Consider the following 19004-nt stretch of genomic DNA (forward strand, 5'->3'; position numbering starts at 1 on the left):
AATCCATATACACCACATCAACTGCTCTACCCTTGTCTACCTGTTCAGTCACCTTCTCAAAGAACTCGATAAGGTTTGTGAGGCATGACCTACCCTTCACAAAACCATGCTGACTATCCCTAATCATATTATTCCTATCTAGATGATTATAAATTGTATCTTTTATAATCCTCTCCAAGACTTTACCCACCACAGACGTTAGGCTCACCGGCCTATAGTTACCGGGGTTATCTCTACTCCCCTTCTTGAACAAAGGGACCACATTTGCTATCCTCCAGTCCTCTGGCACTATTCCTGTAGCCAATGATGACCTAAAAATCAAAGCCAAAGGCTCAGCAATCTCTTCCCTGGCTTCCCAGAGAATCCTAGGATAAATCCCATCCGGCCCCGGGGACTTATCTATTTTCACCTTGTCCAGAATTGCCAACACTTCTTCCCTACGCACCTCAATGCCATCTATTCTGATAGCCTGGGTCTCAGCATTCTCCTCCACAATATTATCTTTTTCTTGAGTGAATACTGACGAAAAGTATTCATTTAGTATCTCGCTTATCTCCTCAGCCTCCACACACAACTTCCCACCACTGTCCTTGACTGGCCCTACTCTTACCCTAGTCATTCTTTTATTCCCGACATACCTATAGAAAGCTTTTGGGTTTTCCTTGATCCTACCTGCCAAAGACTTCTCATGTCCCCTCCTTGCTCGTCTCAGCTCTCTCTTTAGATCCTTCCTCGCTTCCTTGTAAATATCAAGCGCCCCAACTGAAACTTCACGCCTCATCTTCACATAGGCCTCCTTCTTCCTCTTAACAAGAGATTCCACTTCTTTGGTAAACCACGGTTCCCTCGCTCGACCCCTTCCTCCCTGCCTGACTGGTACGTACTTATCAAGAACATGCAATAGCTGTTCCTTGAACAAGCTCCACATATCCAGTGTGCCCAACCCTTGCAGCCTACTTCTCCAACCAACACATCCTAAGTCATGTCTAATGGCATCATAATTGCCCTTCCCCCAGCTATAACTCTTGCCCTGCGGGTAATACTTATCCCTTTCCATCACTAACGTAAAGGTCACCGAATTGTGGTCACTGTTTCCAAAGTGCTCACCTACCTCCAGATCTAACACCTGGCCTGGTTCATTACCCAAAACCAAATCCAATGTGGCCTCGCCTCTTGTTGGCCTGTCAACATATTGTGTCAGGAAACCCTCCTGCACACATTGTACAAAGAATGACCCATCTAATGTACTCGAACTATATCTTTTCCAGTCAATATTTGGAAAGTTAAAGTCTCCCATAACAACTACCCTGTTACTTTCGCTCTTTTCCTGAATCATCTTCGCCATCCTTTCCTCTACATCCCTAGAACTATTAGGTGGCCTATAGAAAACTCCCAACAGGGTGACCTCTCCTTTCCTGTTTCTAACCTCAGCCCATACTACCTCAGAAGAAGAGTCCCCATCTAGCATCCTTTCCGCCACCGTAATACTGTCCTTGACTAGCAGCGCCACACCTCCCCCTCTTTTGCCCCCTTCTCTGAGCTTACTAAAACACCTAAACCCCGGAACCTGCAACAACCATTCCTGTCCCTGCTCTATCCATGTCTCTGAAATGGCCACAACGTCGAAGTCCCAGGTACCAACCCATGCTGCCAGTTCCCCTACCTTATTTCGTATACTCCTGGCATTGAAGTAGACACACTTCAAACCACCTACCTGAACACTGGCACCCTCCTGCGAAGTCAAATCTGTGCTCCTGACCTCTATACTCTCAATCTCCCGTACCCCAAAACTACAATCCAGGTTCCCATGCCCCTGCTGAATTAGTTTAAACCCCCCCAAAGAGCACTAACAAATCTCCCCCCCAGGATATTGGTGCCCCTCAGGTTCAGATGTAGACCATCCTGTCTATAGAGGTCCCACCTTCCCCAGAAAGAGCCCCAGTTATCCAGAAATCTGAATCCCTCCCGCCTGCACCATCCCTGTAGCCACGTGTTTAATTGCTCTCTCTCCCTATTCCTCATCTCACTATCACGTGGCACGGGCAACAACCCAGAGATAACAACTCTGTTTGTTCTCGCTCTGAGCTTCCATCCTAGCTCCCTAAAGGCCTGCCTGACATCCTTGTCCCCTTTCCTACCTATGTCGTTAGTGCCAATGTGGACTACGACTTGGGGCTGCTCCCCCTCCCCCTTAAGGACCCGGAAAACACGATCCGAGACATCACGTACCCTTGCACCTGGGAGGCAACATACCAAACGTGAGTCTCTCTCGCTCCCACAAAATCTCCTATCTGTGCCCCTGACTATTGAGTCCCCAATTACTAATGTTCTACTCCTTTCCCCCCTTCCCTTCTGAGCATCTGCTTTATGAACCCTGCATCGTCCGAATTTGGGGCATATACATTCACCAGCACCACCCGGGCCCCCTGCAGCCTACCACTCACCATCACATAACCGCCCCCTTTATCCGCCACAATGCCCACCGCCTCGAAAGTCACCCGCTTGCTCACTAAAATTGCTACCCCCCTGTTCTTCGCGTCCCCCTGCCGACAGGCCATCTCATTTTTTGGGCCAGCCACGTGCACACGTCTCCCGCTCCTTCCAGCCCCCCAGGCGGAGGCTCCCCGCCCCGACTCTCCCTATTATTTCCAGCTCCCCCTCGGTCAATACAGCAGCAACCCAGTACCCCCCTCCCCCGGCCAAGCAATTGCTTGACCCCCCTACTCCCCCCATTGCAGTCCCGTAAGTCAGCTGACTCCTGCTGACCCTGGCCGCTCCCGCCTCTGCCACTGATTCCTGCAGAATTCCCTCTTAAAACCCAAGTCCCCCCCCACCACACCGCCTGCAAACCAATGTGGACTCCAATCCAATACCACCTCCCTGCGTCTGGCCCTGCCCCCTCTCTTTCCGCGGGAAAAGAAAACCCGCGCTCCCAGTCCAGACTGACCCCGCCCTCTATGGCGCTGCTCCATTCTCCTACAACCTCACCCCCATCCCCAGAGGCCCAGGGTTTCCGGCCCCTTCTCCCCCCACTGAACGCGGGGAACAACCCCTCCCAGATCAGCGCCCGCACAGAAAAAAAAAGAAACGCAAATATTACCCTCTCCCACTCCACAACATCCCCCGAAACATGCTACAGACGACTAATTTGAGTCCAGCTTCTCATTTTTGATAAAGATCCACGCCTCGTCTGGCGTATCAAAATAGTGGTGACGGTCCTGATATGTGACCCACAGTCGCGCGGGCTGTAACAGCCCAAACTTCACCCCCTTTCCATGGAGAACCGCCTTGGCCTGATTGAATCCTGCCCTCACCTTGGCCAGCTCTGCGCTCCAGTCCTGGTAAATGCAAATTTCAGCATTCCCCCACCTGCTGCTCCGCTCCTTCTTCGCCCATCTCAAGACGCACTCCCTATCGGTGTAACGGTGAAACCTCACCACAACAGCTCTTGCGGCTCATTCGCCCTCGGCCTCCTCGCCAGGACACTGTGCGCCCCATCCAGCTCCAAGGGCCTCGGGAAGGCTCCCGCGCCCATCAGCGTGCTCAGCATCGTGGCTACATACGCCCCAGCATCCAACCCCTCCACACCTTCAGGGAGACCCACAATCCGCAAAGTTTTCCTCCTCGACCTGTTCTCCAGAACCTCTAATTTCTCCTGCCACTTTTTATGGTGCGCCTCCACCTTCACTGCCAGGCCCAGGATCTCGTCCTCGTTATCAGAGGCCTTCTGCTGCACCTCTTTAATCGCTGTCCCCTGCATCCTTTCTCTACCAGGTCTCTACCAGCCTTTCTATCGACGCCTTCACAGGGGCCAACATCTCTGCTTTCAATTCCGCAAAGCAGCTTCGTGGAAACTTTTGCTGCTCCCGCGACCATTGAGCCCACGCTGCCTGGTCTCCGCCCACCACCATCTTGCTTTTACGCACCCGTTCTCTTCTCTAATGCCCCTTTTTTGACCGCACCGCTCCTGGTCCACTCCATACAGTGCTGGGGGGACCTTACTGCCGTCTTCCCACACCGGGAATCGTCAACCAAGTGCCGCTGGGGCTCCTTAAAAGGGCCCAAAAGTCCGTTTTCGGCGGGAGCTGCCGAACGTGTGACCTACCCAGGCATAGCCGCAACCGGAGGCCATTTTATAGGTACTTTCAAAGAACTCTTGGTGAGTTACTGCAGTGCATGTTGTAGATGGTGCACATTGATTGTTGGTGCTGGAGGGAGTGAATTTATTTATTTTTTCTTTAATTTTGTTTTCCAATTAAGGAGCGTGGCCAATCCACCTACCCTGCACATTTTTGGGTTGTGGTGTTGAGAGCCATGGAGACATGGGGAGAATGTGCAAACTCCCACAGTGAGTCAGGGCCACGATCGAACCTGGAACCTCGGTGTTGTGAGGCAGCAATGCTAACCACTGCGCCCCCGTGCCACTCTGAGGGGGTGAATTTAAGGTGGTGGAAAGGGTGCTGATCAAATGTGTTGTTTTGCCCTAGATGGTGTTGAGTTTCTTGAGTGCTGTTGAAACTGCACTCATCCATCAAATGGAGTGTATACATTTGTACTCCTGATTTGTGTTCCTGTATGTTGGAAACAATTTCAGGAGTCAGGAGGTGAGTCATTCACTGGAGAAAATCCAGCCTCGGGCCTGCTTTTGTAGCCACATAATTTGTGGCTGGTCAGAGTTGATGGGAGATTCAATGATGGTAATGCCATTGGCGGCATGGCAACACAATGGGTTAGCACTGTTGCTTCATTGTGCCAGGGTCCCAGGTTCGATTCCTGGCTTGGGTCACTGTCTGTGCGGAGTCTGCACGTTCTCCCTGTGTCTGCGTGGGTTTCCTCCAGGTGCTCTGGTTTCCTCCCACAAGTCCCGAAAGACGCGCTGTTAGGTAATTTGGAAATTCTGAATTCTCCCTCTGTGTACCTGAACAGGTGCCGGAACGTGGAGATTAGGGGCTTTTCATAGTAGCTTCATTGCAGTGCTAATGTAAGCCTACTTGTGACAATAAACATTTAAAAAAAGAATATCTTGAGGCGATGGTTAGATTCTCTCTTATTGGAGATATGATATGGAGATGCCGACGTTGGACTGAGGTAAGCACAGCCTTAAACACCAGGTTAAAGTCCAACAGGTTTGTTTTGAATCACTAGCTTTCGGAGCACTGCTCCTTCCTCCTAGATTCACCTGAGGAAGGAGCAGTGCTCCGAAAATTAGTGAATCGAAACAAACATGTTGGACTTTAACCTAGTGTTTAAGGCAAGAAGTCTTGGAGATTGGAGATAGTCATTGCTTGGCACTTGGTGTGGTGTGAATGTTATGTTATTTGCCACTTGTCAACCCAGAATATTGTTGAGTCTTGCTGTACGTGGAAATGGACTGCTTCAGTAAGTGAGGAGTTGCAGATGTTGCTGAACATTGTGCAGTCATCAGCAACTATCCCCACTTCTGACCTTATGGTAGGGGAATAGTAATTAATGAAGCAGCTAAAGATGGTTCTGTGGAAACCTACCAAAGCAAAAGCCAGTGATTGGGGAAAGTAGGCAATTGGTTTGACAAAGGGATCATTCATTGCATTTACATACATTTGATTCCTTGTTTCCAAACTGGTCAAGAATATTTTGTAAGAAAGTTGATGGTGTTTCACAGAAGGTTTATGTAAGATCTGTCTTTGTTGAAAGTAACTGTTTAGTCCCAAAGAGAGCAGGGATAGGAATTTATAGCTGGTGGTTCTGGCTGAGGGATGAATGTTGACCATGAAGCCAGTGGAGCACAGCTTCTTGCTGGGAGTAGTGCTACGGATTCTTTAAAAGGCCATTAGTGTCCTATAGATGCACCCTCCAATAGTACAACACTCCCTCAGCGTGGCACAGGAATCAGCCTCTTTCACCTGTTCACACCTGCGATTGGGACCTGAACCCACAATAGTCTAAATTGAGCTGGCACCGTGAAAAATTTAATGTGGAAATTAATCAGGAGAACAAGTAGATTCCACTGCACCAAACACAAACTGAATCCAGTATAAAAGATATTAAAGAACAACTTTTCTGCTGTTTGTGCTGTTTCTATTCTGGGCCTGGAAAATAGTTTCCACTCCTAATTACAGCCCTCTGAAAAATGTGTGTACATGGACAAAATGAGCAGCATAGTGGTTAGCACTATAACTTCACAGCTCCAGCGTCCCAGGTTCGATTCCTGCTTGGGTCACTGTCTGTGCAGAGTCTGCACGTTCTCCCCATATCTGCGTGGGTTTCCTCTGGGTGCTCTGGTTTCTTCCCACAGTCCAAAGATGTGCAGGTTAGGTGGATTGGCCATGATAAATTGCCCTTGGGTAAGATGGGGTTGCTAGATTACGAGGAAAGGTTGGAGGTGTAGGCTTAAGTGGCGTGCTCTTTCCAAGAGCCAGTGCAGACTCGATGGGGCGAATGGCCTCCTTCTGCACTGTAAATTCGATAAAAAATTAGGCTTGGGGCAGCACGGTGGCGCAGTGGTTAGCATTGCTGCCTCACGGCACCGAGGTCCCTGGTTCGATCCCGGCTCTGGGTCACTCTCCGTGTGGAGTTTACACATTCTCCCCGTGTTTGTGTGGGTTTCGTCCCCACAACCCAAATATGTGCAGGGTAGGTAGATTGGCCACGCTAAATTGCCCTTTAATTGGAAAAAATGAATTGGGTACTCTAAGTTTTTAAAAAAATTAGGCTTGCCTCCTGTGATTCTTTCCAACAGGCAAGTGGCCTGGCTCATTTACTCTCTAGACACGCACTTTGGAGAGGTACTGGGAATGTTGATGATGCCATAACTTTTATTTACAGTGGTCCCGCCCCAAGCAGGAATCCAAATGTTCAGATTGAGAAGGAAGACATGAGCAAACTGGAAATAGATCCACTGTCGTGTCATTCCTTTTTACTGCCTGGGTTCAGCCTAATGCTAGGGAACCTATACAAAATAAAAAATTGCATGTGTTGGAAACCTGCTAGAAAACAGAAAATGTTGCTTGAGCAGTACATTTTGGGTGTAGACTCTTTCAGAATTCATTTGTTCTGTCCATAATTGCTGAGCATTTGAGAGTATGTTTATCTCTTGAAATTTGACCACCCTTTGCTCTGTATATGATTGCTATTTCTTTAAAACTTCAACCAGTGTTGTCTCTGTCTTTGCAGCCATGCTACCTGAAAGACTGGGAGCTCCACGTCCAGTTCAAAGTCCATGGGAGTGGAAAAAAGAATCTTCATGGTGACGGGTTAGCTATCTGGTACACAAAGGATCGTTTAAGCCCTGGTACGGTATTGCACCCTCTGTTATCCCGTGATTGAAAAATAGAAGAAGCTGAAGCTTCCACTAATCCAAAATCCACAATTTGTGTCTTTATTGTTATATGGGAGAATGAGAGAATTACCAGTGTATAGAAAGTGGGTGCTGAACTTGCAGTATGGCTGATCACCCTTCGGCTTCAGAACGTGTTCAATGGGAGAAAATCAAGGGAGAAATGAAAGTGTGTCAGAAATTCTCCTTTACTGCAGTGTAATGATTGCCTGGAAATCTTTTTTGGATGAAGGGTAAATGTTGGCTAAAGCACTGGCACGATCTCCCCTGCTACTGCCAAAGGATGTAGTGGAATCTTTTACATCCAACACAGGACTTTGGTTTAACATCTCACTCCCTCAGTGCTGCACTGGAGTATCAGATCCGGGAGCAGGCCTTGACCCCCCACACCTCTTGATTGTTACTTTTGCTGGTTGTGCAAAACAGAAACCAGCCTGTTATTTGCTGTGCCTCTTTCTAGAAATAGCAATCTTGCCATGCTGATTTTGTGCTGCACCCTTGAGTATTGGTGCTAAGCCACTTCTGTTGTGCGGATGTAGCAGTAGACCTGTATGGTAAAGTAGTGTGCTAGTTGTGAAGCCACCTGGAACAGGTTGATTTGCATTGATGGGCAGGTTGCAGTCCAGAGGCAGTTGATGCTATGCACTGCCAAATAAAAGGAAACTCCCATGTTTGTGTATCCAGTCCTGCAACACTGGATCTATTTTTTACATTCTTGTGATGTGGGCACCATTGGCAAGGCCTGCATTTATTATCCACCCCTAGTTGCCTTCGAGAAGGTGGTTTGTGAGATTTCTTCTTGAACCACTGACAGCTGTTGTGGTTAAGGTGATCCCACACTGGTGTTCTATAAGGAAGATCCAACGTTTTGAGGCAGTGGCAATGAAGGAATGATGAAAATTATAACTCTGTGTCAGGGTGATGTGTTATTTGGAGGAAATCCTGGACATAGTGGTGTTCCAGAGTCCCTTCTGACCTTACATTTTTATATAGTGGAAGTTGTGGGTTGGAAAGTAACCTTTTTTCTCGGTGGTAAAGGTTGCAGGTTTGTGAGGTGCTGTCAAGAAGCCATGCAAAGTTACTGCAGGTTATCCAATTGACGTTTTATTTAAAGATGTGCCAATTTTCTGCCCACAGCTCATTTCTCTAAAGAGTACAGTTCAATGGTTACCTTTCATAAATGTCACCACTTGGCCACGAATCATGTGAGTTTTGGAGGCTATCCAGTGAACTGGGGAGGGCAGGCATTTACCCAGAACTCCATCCTATGCATATTTGGATGTCAGCTCATGCCCTATTTTGACAAGATACTAGGGAGTGGGTCTGAAACATGGCTCTGACTGAGCTCACCTAACCTTATGTAGAGCAACGGACGAGTCTAGAATCTTGCCAGTGAGCGGTGTATGTACTGTGACTGACAAACCACCAGGGAGCTGAGCATTCCCACTGGAATAATTTTAAAGGACTATCTCCTCCAGTTTTTCTGTCCCAGTAGCAGCACAAGGCCAAGTGAGCAGTGATCTGTAAGTGGGTTTGACGATTGTCATGTGAATCTTGACCTTTTCCCCAGCTTTACAGCAATAGGTCCGGATTTCAGCCTCCGCTTGCATTGATGTGAAAATAATGCCAAATTTCTGTCCACTGCAATTGTCTAAATTACTGTTCATAGATCATAGAATCCCTACAGTGCAGAAGGAGGCCATTCAGCCGTCGGGTCCGCACTGACCCTCTGAAAGAGCGCCCCACTCCCCTTCCCTATCCCTGCAACCCCACCCAACCTGCACATCCTTGGACACTAAGGGACAATTTAACATGGCCAATCACCTAACCCACACATCATTAGACTGTGGGAGGGAACTGGAGCACTATAAATAAAAGTCATGGCATCATCAACATTCCCAGTACCTCTCCAAAGTGCGTGTCTAGAGAGTAAATGAGCCAGGTCACAACTGGACACGGAGAACATGAAAACTCCACACAGTTACCAAGGCTGGAATTGAACTTGGGTCCCTGGCGCTGTGAAGCAGCAGTGCTCACCACTGTGCCACCGTGCTGCCCATGTTCCTGTATCTTTTTTTTCTCCATCCTTTCATCATTTTTCTGCTTTATCTGCTGTCTTTGTGGCCTGCTTGATTTGAGTTTAATTCCAACGTGCACACCAGCTGTATATTTTTCTGTCGACACCACTACTGAAACTTAAAGGCTTGATTTTTGCCCACATACTCAGCTTTCCCAGTTCCGAGCCCACTGACTCCAGGTCATTCTCTTGCTCCATGTTTTGTACTCCCGCTAGATGTTAAACTGAGTCCCTTGTCTATACCTTCAAGTGGATAGAAAAGATCCTATGCAGTATTTGAACAAGAATGGGGGAGTTCATGGTTATATAAGAGCTCATGAAGTCGGTGATGTTAGCATGAATGTTGGATTGGCTAACAAACAGAAAACAGAGAATAAGGATAAACGGGACAATTTCAAGTTGTAACTAGTGGAGGGTCGCAAGGATCAGTGCTGGGACCGTGGCAATTTACAATTTAAAAAAAAAAATGTTTTTATTGGATTTTCACATCTTTTATATTTGACAGTTCGCTTGATATTACATATTTTTAGTTTGAATGTTAAGTTACAGGCGTTGTGCCCACGAGTAGTATTTTATAAAAGTAATCCGGAGCGGTTCTAGTTTATATATTTTTTTTTAAAAAAAGTAAGATATCTCACAACACCAGGTTAAAGTCCAACATGTTTATTTGAAATTACAAGCTTTCGGAGCACTGCGCCTTCATCAGGCTCTGAAAGCTTGGAGGAAAGAAGAAAAACATGTTCACCCAAGTGCGAACCGACTAGGCCCCCTATAAATATTTACAGTTGTCTGCTTTGTTTCCCTTAGGTGGCTGTGGACCTTATTTGGCGAGTCAGTCTCTGCTACATTATCTCTTGTTGGTTGGCTTGTGATTCACATTTTTCTGTTACGCCCTCTAATCTTTTTGCCTTTGGATTTGGATTTGTTTATTGTCACGTGTACCGAGATACAGTGAAAAATATTTTTCTGCGAGCAGCTCAAACAGATCATTTCGTACATGAAAAGAAAATACATAATAGGGCAACACAAGGTACAAATGTAAATACATAGACACCGGGTTTATCCCCCTGCCTCTGTGCCCCTTGCATCTTGCAGTCTTCTGGTAGATTTTTACCCCCTCTCTCCCTCCCTCCCTCTGCCCCCCCCCGGCTATTTACAATTTAACCTTGTCAAAGTGATCGAGAGTAAAGTATCTAAACTTGCTGATAATATTGGATAGGAATGTAAGCTGTGAGGAAGACACAAAGAACCATCAAAGAGATATAGACAGGAGTCGGCAACAAGGTGACAGTTTAATATGGGGAAGTTGTGAGATTATTTACTTTGGTAGTAAGAATAGAAAAACAATATTAAAAGTGTGAAACTTTTAAATATTAATGTTCAGAGACACTTTCCTTTAGATCCCTGCTCTCTGCCATCTCCGAAACCCTCCATCCAGCCTTCCCGGCGTGAACCGATGGTTATTGTAAATCAGGGCACAGCCCAATGCTCCCTCCACTCTCCTATATTTCCTCCACTGCCCCCAGATTCTCCACCACCACCAGGTTTGTGGAGTACCGGGCCGGCAAGAACGGTCGCCGTTATCAGTGCTCTGCTGCCCAGTAGTAGTTACAAAAGTTTGGCAGTGCCACCCCCCCCGGGCTACGCTCCAGTAACACTTTCTTCACTCGTGGGGTTTTACCTGCCCACACAAAGCCCAAAATCACCCTATTTACCCGTTTTAAAAAGGCATTCCTCAACATTACTAACAACGCAAATGGGGGCAGTGGACCCATAGAGAGCCAGGCAGCCGACAGGAAGGGGCTACTTGTTTTACTTGCATGTTCATAAAGTATATTCTAGGATTGATTTTTTAAAATCTTGAGCAGAGACTATGTAGGGGAGGTAAAGAATACGGAATACTCGGCAATCACTATCTTGGACCATGCCGCGCATTGCGTGGACCTGCAGGTCGGGGGGGTGAATTATCAACGCTCGCAATGGAGGTTAGATGTAGGATTGTTTTCGGGGGAGGGGATATGTGAGAGACTGCGGAGGTGTATGCAAAATTACTTACAGGTGAACGATACGGGGGAGGTTTCAGCAGCGACCCTGTGGGAGGCGCTGAAGGCAGCAGTGAGGGGGGAGCTGATCTCAATTCGGGCTCACAGGGTCAGGGCGGACAGAGCAGAAATGGACAGATAGGTTCGGGAGATTTACCGGATAGACGTGGAGCGTGCAGGGTCCCCGGGGGAGGACCTACTCAGGGAGAAACGGAGATTGCAGGCGGAACTGGGGGTGCTATCCATGAGTAGGGCCGTGGAACAACTTAGGAAGGCGAGGGGAGTGGTGTATGAGCAAGGGGAGAAGGCCAGCAGATTGCTAGCGCTGCAACTCGGGAAGAGGGAGGCGGTTAGGGAAATAAGTAGAGTGGTTGATGGGGAGGGGAGCTGAGTGGAGGACCCAGCAGGACTGAATAAGGTATTTCGGGACTTCTATAGTAAGCTGTACACTTCAGAACCCCCGGAGGAGATGAAAAGGTTCCTGGACGGACTAATCTTCCCAAAAGTAGGCGGGGGACTAGTGGACGGGCTGGGGACGCCGATTAGAGCGGAGGAGGTATTGGGGGGCCTAAAGGCCATGCAGACGGGGAAAGCCCCAGGGCCGGATGGATACCCAGTAGAAGTTCTCGGAGATAGTGGGACCGGTCCTGACTAGGGTTTTTAATGAGGCACGGGACAGAGGGATCCTGCCGCCGCCGATGTTGCAAGCTGCCATCTCGCTGATATTGAAGCGGGACAAGGACCCGGAATCCTGTGGGTCATACCCATCCTTTGGGGCAGCAGGGTAGCATGGTGGTTAGCATAAATGCTTCGCAGCTCCAGGGTCCCAGGTTCGATTCCCGGCTGGGTCACTGTCTGTGTGGAGTCTGCACGTCCTCCCCCTGTGTGCGTGGGTTTCCTCCGGGTGCTCCGGTTTCCTCCCACAGTCCAAAGATGTGCGGGTTAGGTGGATTGGCCATGCTAAATTGCCCATAGTGTCCTAATAAAAGTAAGGTTAAGGGGGGGGGGTTGTTGGGTTACGGGTATAGGGTGGATACGTGGGTTTGAGTAGGGTGATCATGGCTCGGCACAACATTGAGGGCCGAAGGGCCTGTTCTGTGCTGTACTGTTCTATGTTCTATGTTCTATGTTCTATACAGGCCAATCTCCTGATCAATGTGGATGCCAAGCTCCTGGCCAATGTCCTTGCGATTAGAATTGAGGACTGAGTACCGGAGGTGATTGGGGATGATCAGACAGGGTTTGTGAAAGGCAGGCAGCTGATAGCTAACTTGAAAAGATTGCTTAATGTGATCATGATGCCCCCGACGGGCAAGGAGGTGGAGGTAGTTGTGGCAATGGACACTGAGAAGGCCTTCGACCGGGTGGAGTGGGGCTATTTGTGGGAGGTGCTTGGACGGTTTGGGTTCGGGGAGGGACTGATTAATTGGGTCAGACTATTGTACCAGGTCCCAAAAGCTAGCGTTAGGATGAACAGGATAATGCCAAATTATTTCAGACTACATCGCGGGACCAGGCAGGGATGCCCACTCTCCCCGTTGCTGTTCGCACTGGCAATAGAGCTGTTGCCGATTGCATTGAGAGCTGTAAAGGGGTGGAAGGGAATGATGAGGGGGGTGGAACACAGGGTCTTTCTCTATGCGGACGACCTGCTCCTGTACGTGTTGGACCCACTGGCCGGGATGAAAAGTATACTGGAAACATTGAGGAAGTTCGGCCGGTTCTCAGGGTACAAATTAAATATGGCCAAGAGTGAGATGTTTGTGGTGCAGGCGAGGGGCCAGGAGAATAGACTGACGGAGCTGCCATTTAGGCTGGTTGGGGAAAGTTTCCGGTACTTGGGGATACAGGTGGCACGAGACTGGGGCAGGTTGGATAAGTTAAATTTGACGAGAGTGGTGGAACAAAAGAAGAGGGAGTTTCGGAGATGGGATGCACTCCCGCTGTCACTGGCAGGGAGGGTGCAGACTGTAAAGATGACAATCCTCCCTAGATTCCTGTTCATCTTCCAGTGCCTCCTGATCTTTATCCCACGGTCCTTCTTCAAAAGGACTGGCAAAATCATCATGAGCTTTGTCTGGGATGGAAGATCCCCGCGGGTGAAGAAGGCGATGCTTGAAAGGAGCCGCAGCGAGGGAGGACTGGCGTTGCCGAGTCTGATTAACTATTACTGGGCGGCTAACATAGCCATGATAAGGAAGTGGGTGGTGGGTACGGGGTCTATCTGGGAGCGAGTGGAGGTGGCTTTGTGCAGGGGCACCAGTTTGGCAGCCCTGGTCACGGCTCCCCAACCGCTTTCGCCGTCCAGGTACTCCACCAGCCTGTTAGTGGGGGCGGCCCTGCGGATATGAGGCCAGTGGAGGAGGCAAGTAGGGGAGGTGGGTGCATCTGTCTGGGCCCCAATATGTGATAACCATCGATTCGCCCCCGGGAACATGGATGGAGGGTTCCGAACATGGTGGCGGGCAGGGGTGAGGAGGGTGGGCGATATGTTCCTGGAGGGGAGCTTTGCGAGTCTGAGGGGTTTGGAAGAGAAATTTGGGCTGGTAAGCGGAAATGACTTTAGGTACTTACAGATGCGGGACTTTGTATGCAGACAGGTCCCATCCTTCCCACACCTCGCGCCAATAGGGATCCAGGACAGAATAGTCTCTAGAGGAGAAGGAGGAGAGGGTAGAGTCTCGGATATTTACAAGGTGCTCATGAAGGGGGAAGAGTCCCAGATGGAGGAACTGAAACTTAAATGGGAGGAGGAGCTTGGCGGGGAGATGGAGGACGGGCTATGGGCGTAAGCCCTGAGTCGGGTCAACTCAACCGCAACATGCGCCAGGCTCGGCCTGATCCAGTTTAAGATCGTTCACCGGACCCACATGACTGTAGGTCGGATGAGCAAATTCTTTGGGGCAGAGGACAAGTGTGCTAGATGCGCGGGAGGACCAGTGAACCACATTCACGTGTTTTGGGCATGCCCTAGCTTAGGGGGTACTGGGAGGGATTTGCGGGGGTCATGTCCCAAGTGCTGAAAACAAGGGTGGTGATGAGTCCAGGGGTGGCAAGTTTCGGAAGACCCGGAAGTCCAGAGGGAGAAAGAGGCCGATGTTCTGGCCTTTTGCTTCCCTAATAGCCCGGCGGCGAATACTGCTGGCATGGAGGGACTCAAAACCCCCGAAGACTGAACTATGGCTTTAAGTTTTTGGGTATGGAAAAAAATTAAGTTTGCCTTGAGGGGATCTGTATCAGGGTTCGCCCGAAGGTGACATCCATTCATCGACTTCTTCGCGGGAGAGTGAACGTCAGCTGGGGGGGGGAAAGAGAGAGAGAGAGAGAGAGAGAAAGAGAGAGAGAGAGAGAGATTAGAGTAGAGTAGGAGGGATAAATAGGCGGGATTGTCTATGGGAGAGGAGCGGGTATGTGCATTATGGTTTGATTGAAGTATTGGTTTTCTGTTGATGTTTGCATATTTCTGTTATCTGTAACTGTTCACAATGCCAAAAAATATCTCAATCAAATTGTTTATTAAAAAAAAAATTACAAACAACACAGATTATCCTGCCGGTGTCACATTGTTACCCGTGGGACCTTGCTGCTGCATCTACATTTGCAACAATGAATATTCTTCAAATATACTTAATTTGCTGCAGGACACTTTGGGATGTCCTGAGAAAATTAATGATTCTGCATAAATAATTTACTTTTAACATGCGTTTCTGTGGTTGGGAGAAGAAAAATATCACCCAGGATTTGATGAGCCAGTGATTTGTAATGATTTGTAATGAAAAGTGTATGTTGTGTGGGTGTTGGGTGAGGACAGGATTGACCTTAATGTGTGATACCTATGAATAGACAATTGGCATTCAAAATTCTTGGCTTTACAGAATAACCAGACACTAAATACACCAAACCAATGTCATAGTCATACAGTCATAGAGGTCTACAGCACAGAGAAGGTCCATCACATCTGCACTGGTTGAAAACAGCCACCTAACCATTCTAATCCCATTTTCCAGCACTTGGCCCATGACCTTGTATGCCCTAGGATTGCAAGTAAATACTGGTGTAAATGCACACCAAGGTCCCTCTGATCCTCGGTGCCTCCAGAGTCCTGCCATTTATCATGTATTCCCATGTCTTGTTGGTCCTGCCTAAATGCATCACCTCACACTTGTCCAGATTGATTCCCATTTGCCACTGATCAGCCATCTGACCAGCCTGTCTATGTCCTCCTGTAATATAAGGCTATCCTCACTATTTAGCACCCCACCAATTTTCTGTTTCAATTTGCCAAATTTCCTTAGATCACATGGGCTCTTAGGTTCACTGTCAGTCTCCCACGTGGGTCCTTATCCAAAGCCTTGCCGAAGTCTACGTCAAATGCTTTGCCCTCATCTATACACCTGGTCACCTCTTTGAAAAATTCAATCACATTGGTCGGACATAACCTCCCCTTAACAAAACCATGCTGACTGCTCTTGATTAAACCCTGCCTCTTCAAATGCAGATTAATTTGCTCTCTCAGAATTGCTTCCAATAGTTTCCCCACGACTGAGGTTAGACTGACTGGCCTGTAGTTTCCTCTATTATCCCTTCCTCCCTTCTTGAATAATGGTACCACATTAGCTCACCTCCAGTCCTCTGGCACGTCTCCTCTGGCCAGAGAGGAACTGAAAAGTATTGCCAGCGCCCTTGCTATTTCCTCCCTTGCCTCACTCAACAGCCTGGGATACATTTCATCTGCCCCTGGAGATTTATCTAGTTTTAAGCCTGCCACAGCACTCAGAACCTCCTCTATATTAATTTCCTTAACTTTATCACAGTCCTTCTTCCTGATTTCTATGCCCGTCTCACTAGTGAGCACTGACACAAAGTATTCATTTTGAACCCTACCGACATCCTCCAGCTCCACACTCAAATTACCACTGGTCTTTAATGGGCCCTACACTTTCCCTAGTTGGCCTTTTGCCCTTTATGTACTTGTAAAACAAGTTTGGATTTTCCTTTATTTTACCTTCCAGTGTCTTTTCATGTCCCCTTTTTGTTTATAAATCCTTTTATTCTCCTCGTTCGCAACATTTTCATCAATAAACAACCAAAAACAATAACGCTCCCCACACACAAACCCCCCCCCCCCCCCCCCCCCCCCGCTCAATATACAGACCAAAACATCCACCTGTACATTCCTTGTAAAAAGAAAACACAAATTAACAATCAATCCGTGGCAACCAGTTCTCGGAAGTTCATAATAAACAGCCCCCATGAATTGTGAAACCCTTCCTTCATCCCCTTCAGCTGAGACTTCACCTTCCCGAGAGTCAAAGAAATTCAAGTAGGCCCTCCCCACCAAGCTGTGTCACAGGATGGAGAAGCTAACCTCCACTCCTACAGGACCTGCCTCTGGGCAATCAGCGAGGCAAAGGCTAACATCTGCACCTGCCTGCCGCCCGAGCCAGTCCGACCGCCTGAAAAAGGCTTCTAGGGGCCCTGGTTTCAAGTGAACGAGCACGGCCCCCCAAGATGACCCTGAAAAATCGCCCTCCAACAAACCCCTCATGTTCCACATAACTATCCTAACCGGAGGTCTCTCACCGCAGTTCCCCAGCTATCCACCATCCTCTTAACTCTGTGCTTAGCACCCCCTGTCCCCGTCCCATAGTTAACTATCGAGCCTCTCCCTCCCTCCAGAATCCCCTAATTTATTTCCTCTCGAAAACACCTCACCCCATATCAGTCCCCTCCCCCAACTTTTCGCACCTCCTAGGCCCATCAAAATCTGTTCTATCGGGCTCTGTTGGCCCCACCACATTCCCGTTCACTGGCCAGCTTGAGCTAGCCATTGTGGAGGCCCCTGCCCAGGCCTCACTACCCTCCAATCCCCTCCCACCTGCCCTGTCCCAGGAGAACAAAGAAATCCCCTTCAACACACAACTCCAGTGTAAACATACAAACCCCAAAGAACCATCATTGCAAAAGAAAATCCCAATTCTCACCTTGTCCAAATAGCAACTTCAACTCATTTAGCACATATAACAACATGCAGTGAAAAATAGAGCTACGTGCACACCTCCAACACCCCCCACCCTCAGTCCAAAACCAATCCTCAGTCCCATTTCTCACTTCTGCCCCAGTCCTTCTGCCTCTGTTGCTTCCACCATCTCAAAATTAAAGTCCTGGAGTTGTAGGTCACCCTTAATTTAAGTGGGTACACTATGTCGAGCTGCACCCTGCTGTTCTATAGTGCCGTCTTCACTCGGCCGAAGGCCATCTGCTCCCTGCATCTCTTGCCCAAAATCTTAAGTCTGTGCTGCCTTGTCCTTGTGTTATTAACTGCTGGGCGCAGCTTTTCTTTGTCCAGTGTAACTAAATCTGCCGTTCTTGTACACCTCCAGCAAATGTTCCTTCAATATTTTTTGCTCCAAGGAAAGCAACTCCTGCTTTGTAACTAAAATGAGGATGAAATGAAAATCGCTTATTGTCACAAGTAGGCTTCAAATGAAGTTACTGTGAAAAGCCCCTAGTCGCCACATTCCCGCGCCTGTTCGGGGAGGCTGGTACGGGAATTCAACCGTGCTGCTGGCCTGCTTTGGTCTGCTTTCAAAGCCAGCAATTTAGCCCTGTGTTAAACCAGCCCCAGCCTCATCACTGGAACGATTTTGGTAAATCTTCTCGGCATCCTCTCCAGTACCCTCATGTTCTTTCTAAAATGTGTTGACCAGAACTGGGCACAGTAATATTGTTGTAGTCTAACCAGAGCTTCATTCAGGTACCTTTCCCCCCACACCCCCTATTGTCCATATGGTTCTCCCTTTCCATTTCTTCAAAATCTAATGATCTTTGGTGTCACAAGTAGGCTTACATTGACATGGCAATGAAGTTGCTGTGAAAATCCCCTAATCGCCACATTCAGGCACCTGTTCGGGTACACTGAGGGAGAATTCAGAATGTCCAAATCACCTGACAAGCACGTCTTTCTGGACATGTGGGCGAAAACCGGAGCAAAACCCATGCAGATACGGGGAGAACATGCAAACTCCCCACAGACAGTGATCCAAGCTGGGAGTCGAACCCAGGTCCCTGACGCCCCTGCAATACTTCACTCTTGTCAATGCTGAATTTGCCTGCCCATTCTGCTGCATGTTAGGTGGATTGGCCATCCTAAATTGCCCTTAAGTGTCTAATAGTTTAGGTCGGGTTACAGGGATAGGGTGGGGGCCTGGGTCTAGGCAGGGTGCTTGTTCAGAAGGTCTGTGCAGACTAGATGGGCCATTGCAGGGATTTTATCAAGACCTTGGTGGGGGGTGCAATGGAGATATACTCAAATGGCACCAGAGATTAAATAATTCAGTTATTTGCAGAGACTTGGGTTGTTTGCCTGAGAGCACAGAAGTGTTTAAAATCTTAGAAGTTTTGATAATGTAAATAAAAAACTCTGTCAATTTGTTAGAGTGTTGGTAACGAGAAAGCACAAATTCAAGATTATTGGCAAAAGAACCAAGCAAAAATGTGGAGAAATGTATTATCTGGAATGCACTGCCTAAAAGGATAATGGGAGCAGATTCAACTTTTAAAAGGAAAA

At 48.2% G+C, this 19004-nt stretch overlaps 1 protein-coding gene across 1 annotated transcript in view; it reads left to right on the top strand.

Moving 5' to 3' along the window:
* The window catches only part of lman2 (lectin, mannose-binding 2), an 82113-nt gene that overhangs the window by 29080 nt on the left and 34029 nt on the right, over positions 1 to 19004 (top strand). The window contains exon 3 of the mRNA XM_038795254.1: positions 7153 to 7270. Within this exon, the coding sequence (XP_038651182.1) occupies positions 7153 to 7270 (118 nt within the window). The remainder of the gene's footprint in view (positions 1 to 7152; positions 7271 to 19004) is intronic.

The sequence above is a fragment of the Scyliorhinus canicula genome, chromosome 4 (assembly GCF_902713615.1).
Source record: "Scyliorhinus canicula chromosome 4, sScyCan1.1, whole genome shotgun sequence".
In the NCBI taxonomy this organism is placed as follows: Eukaryota; Metazoa; Chordata; class Chondrichthyes; order Carcharhiniformes; family Scyliorhinidae; genus Scyliorhinus; species Scyliorhinus canicula.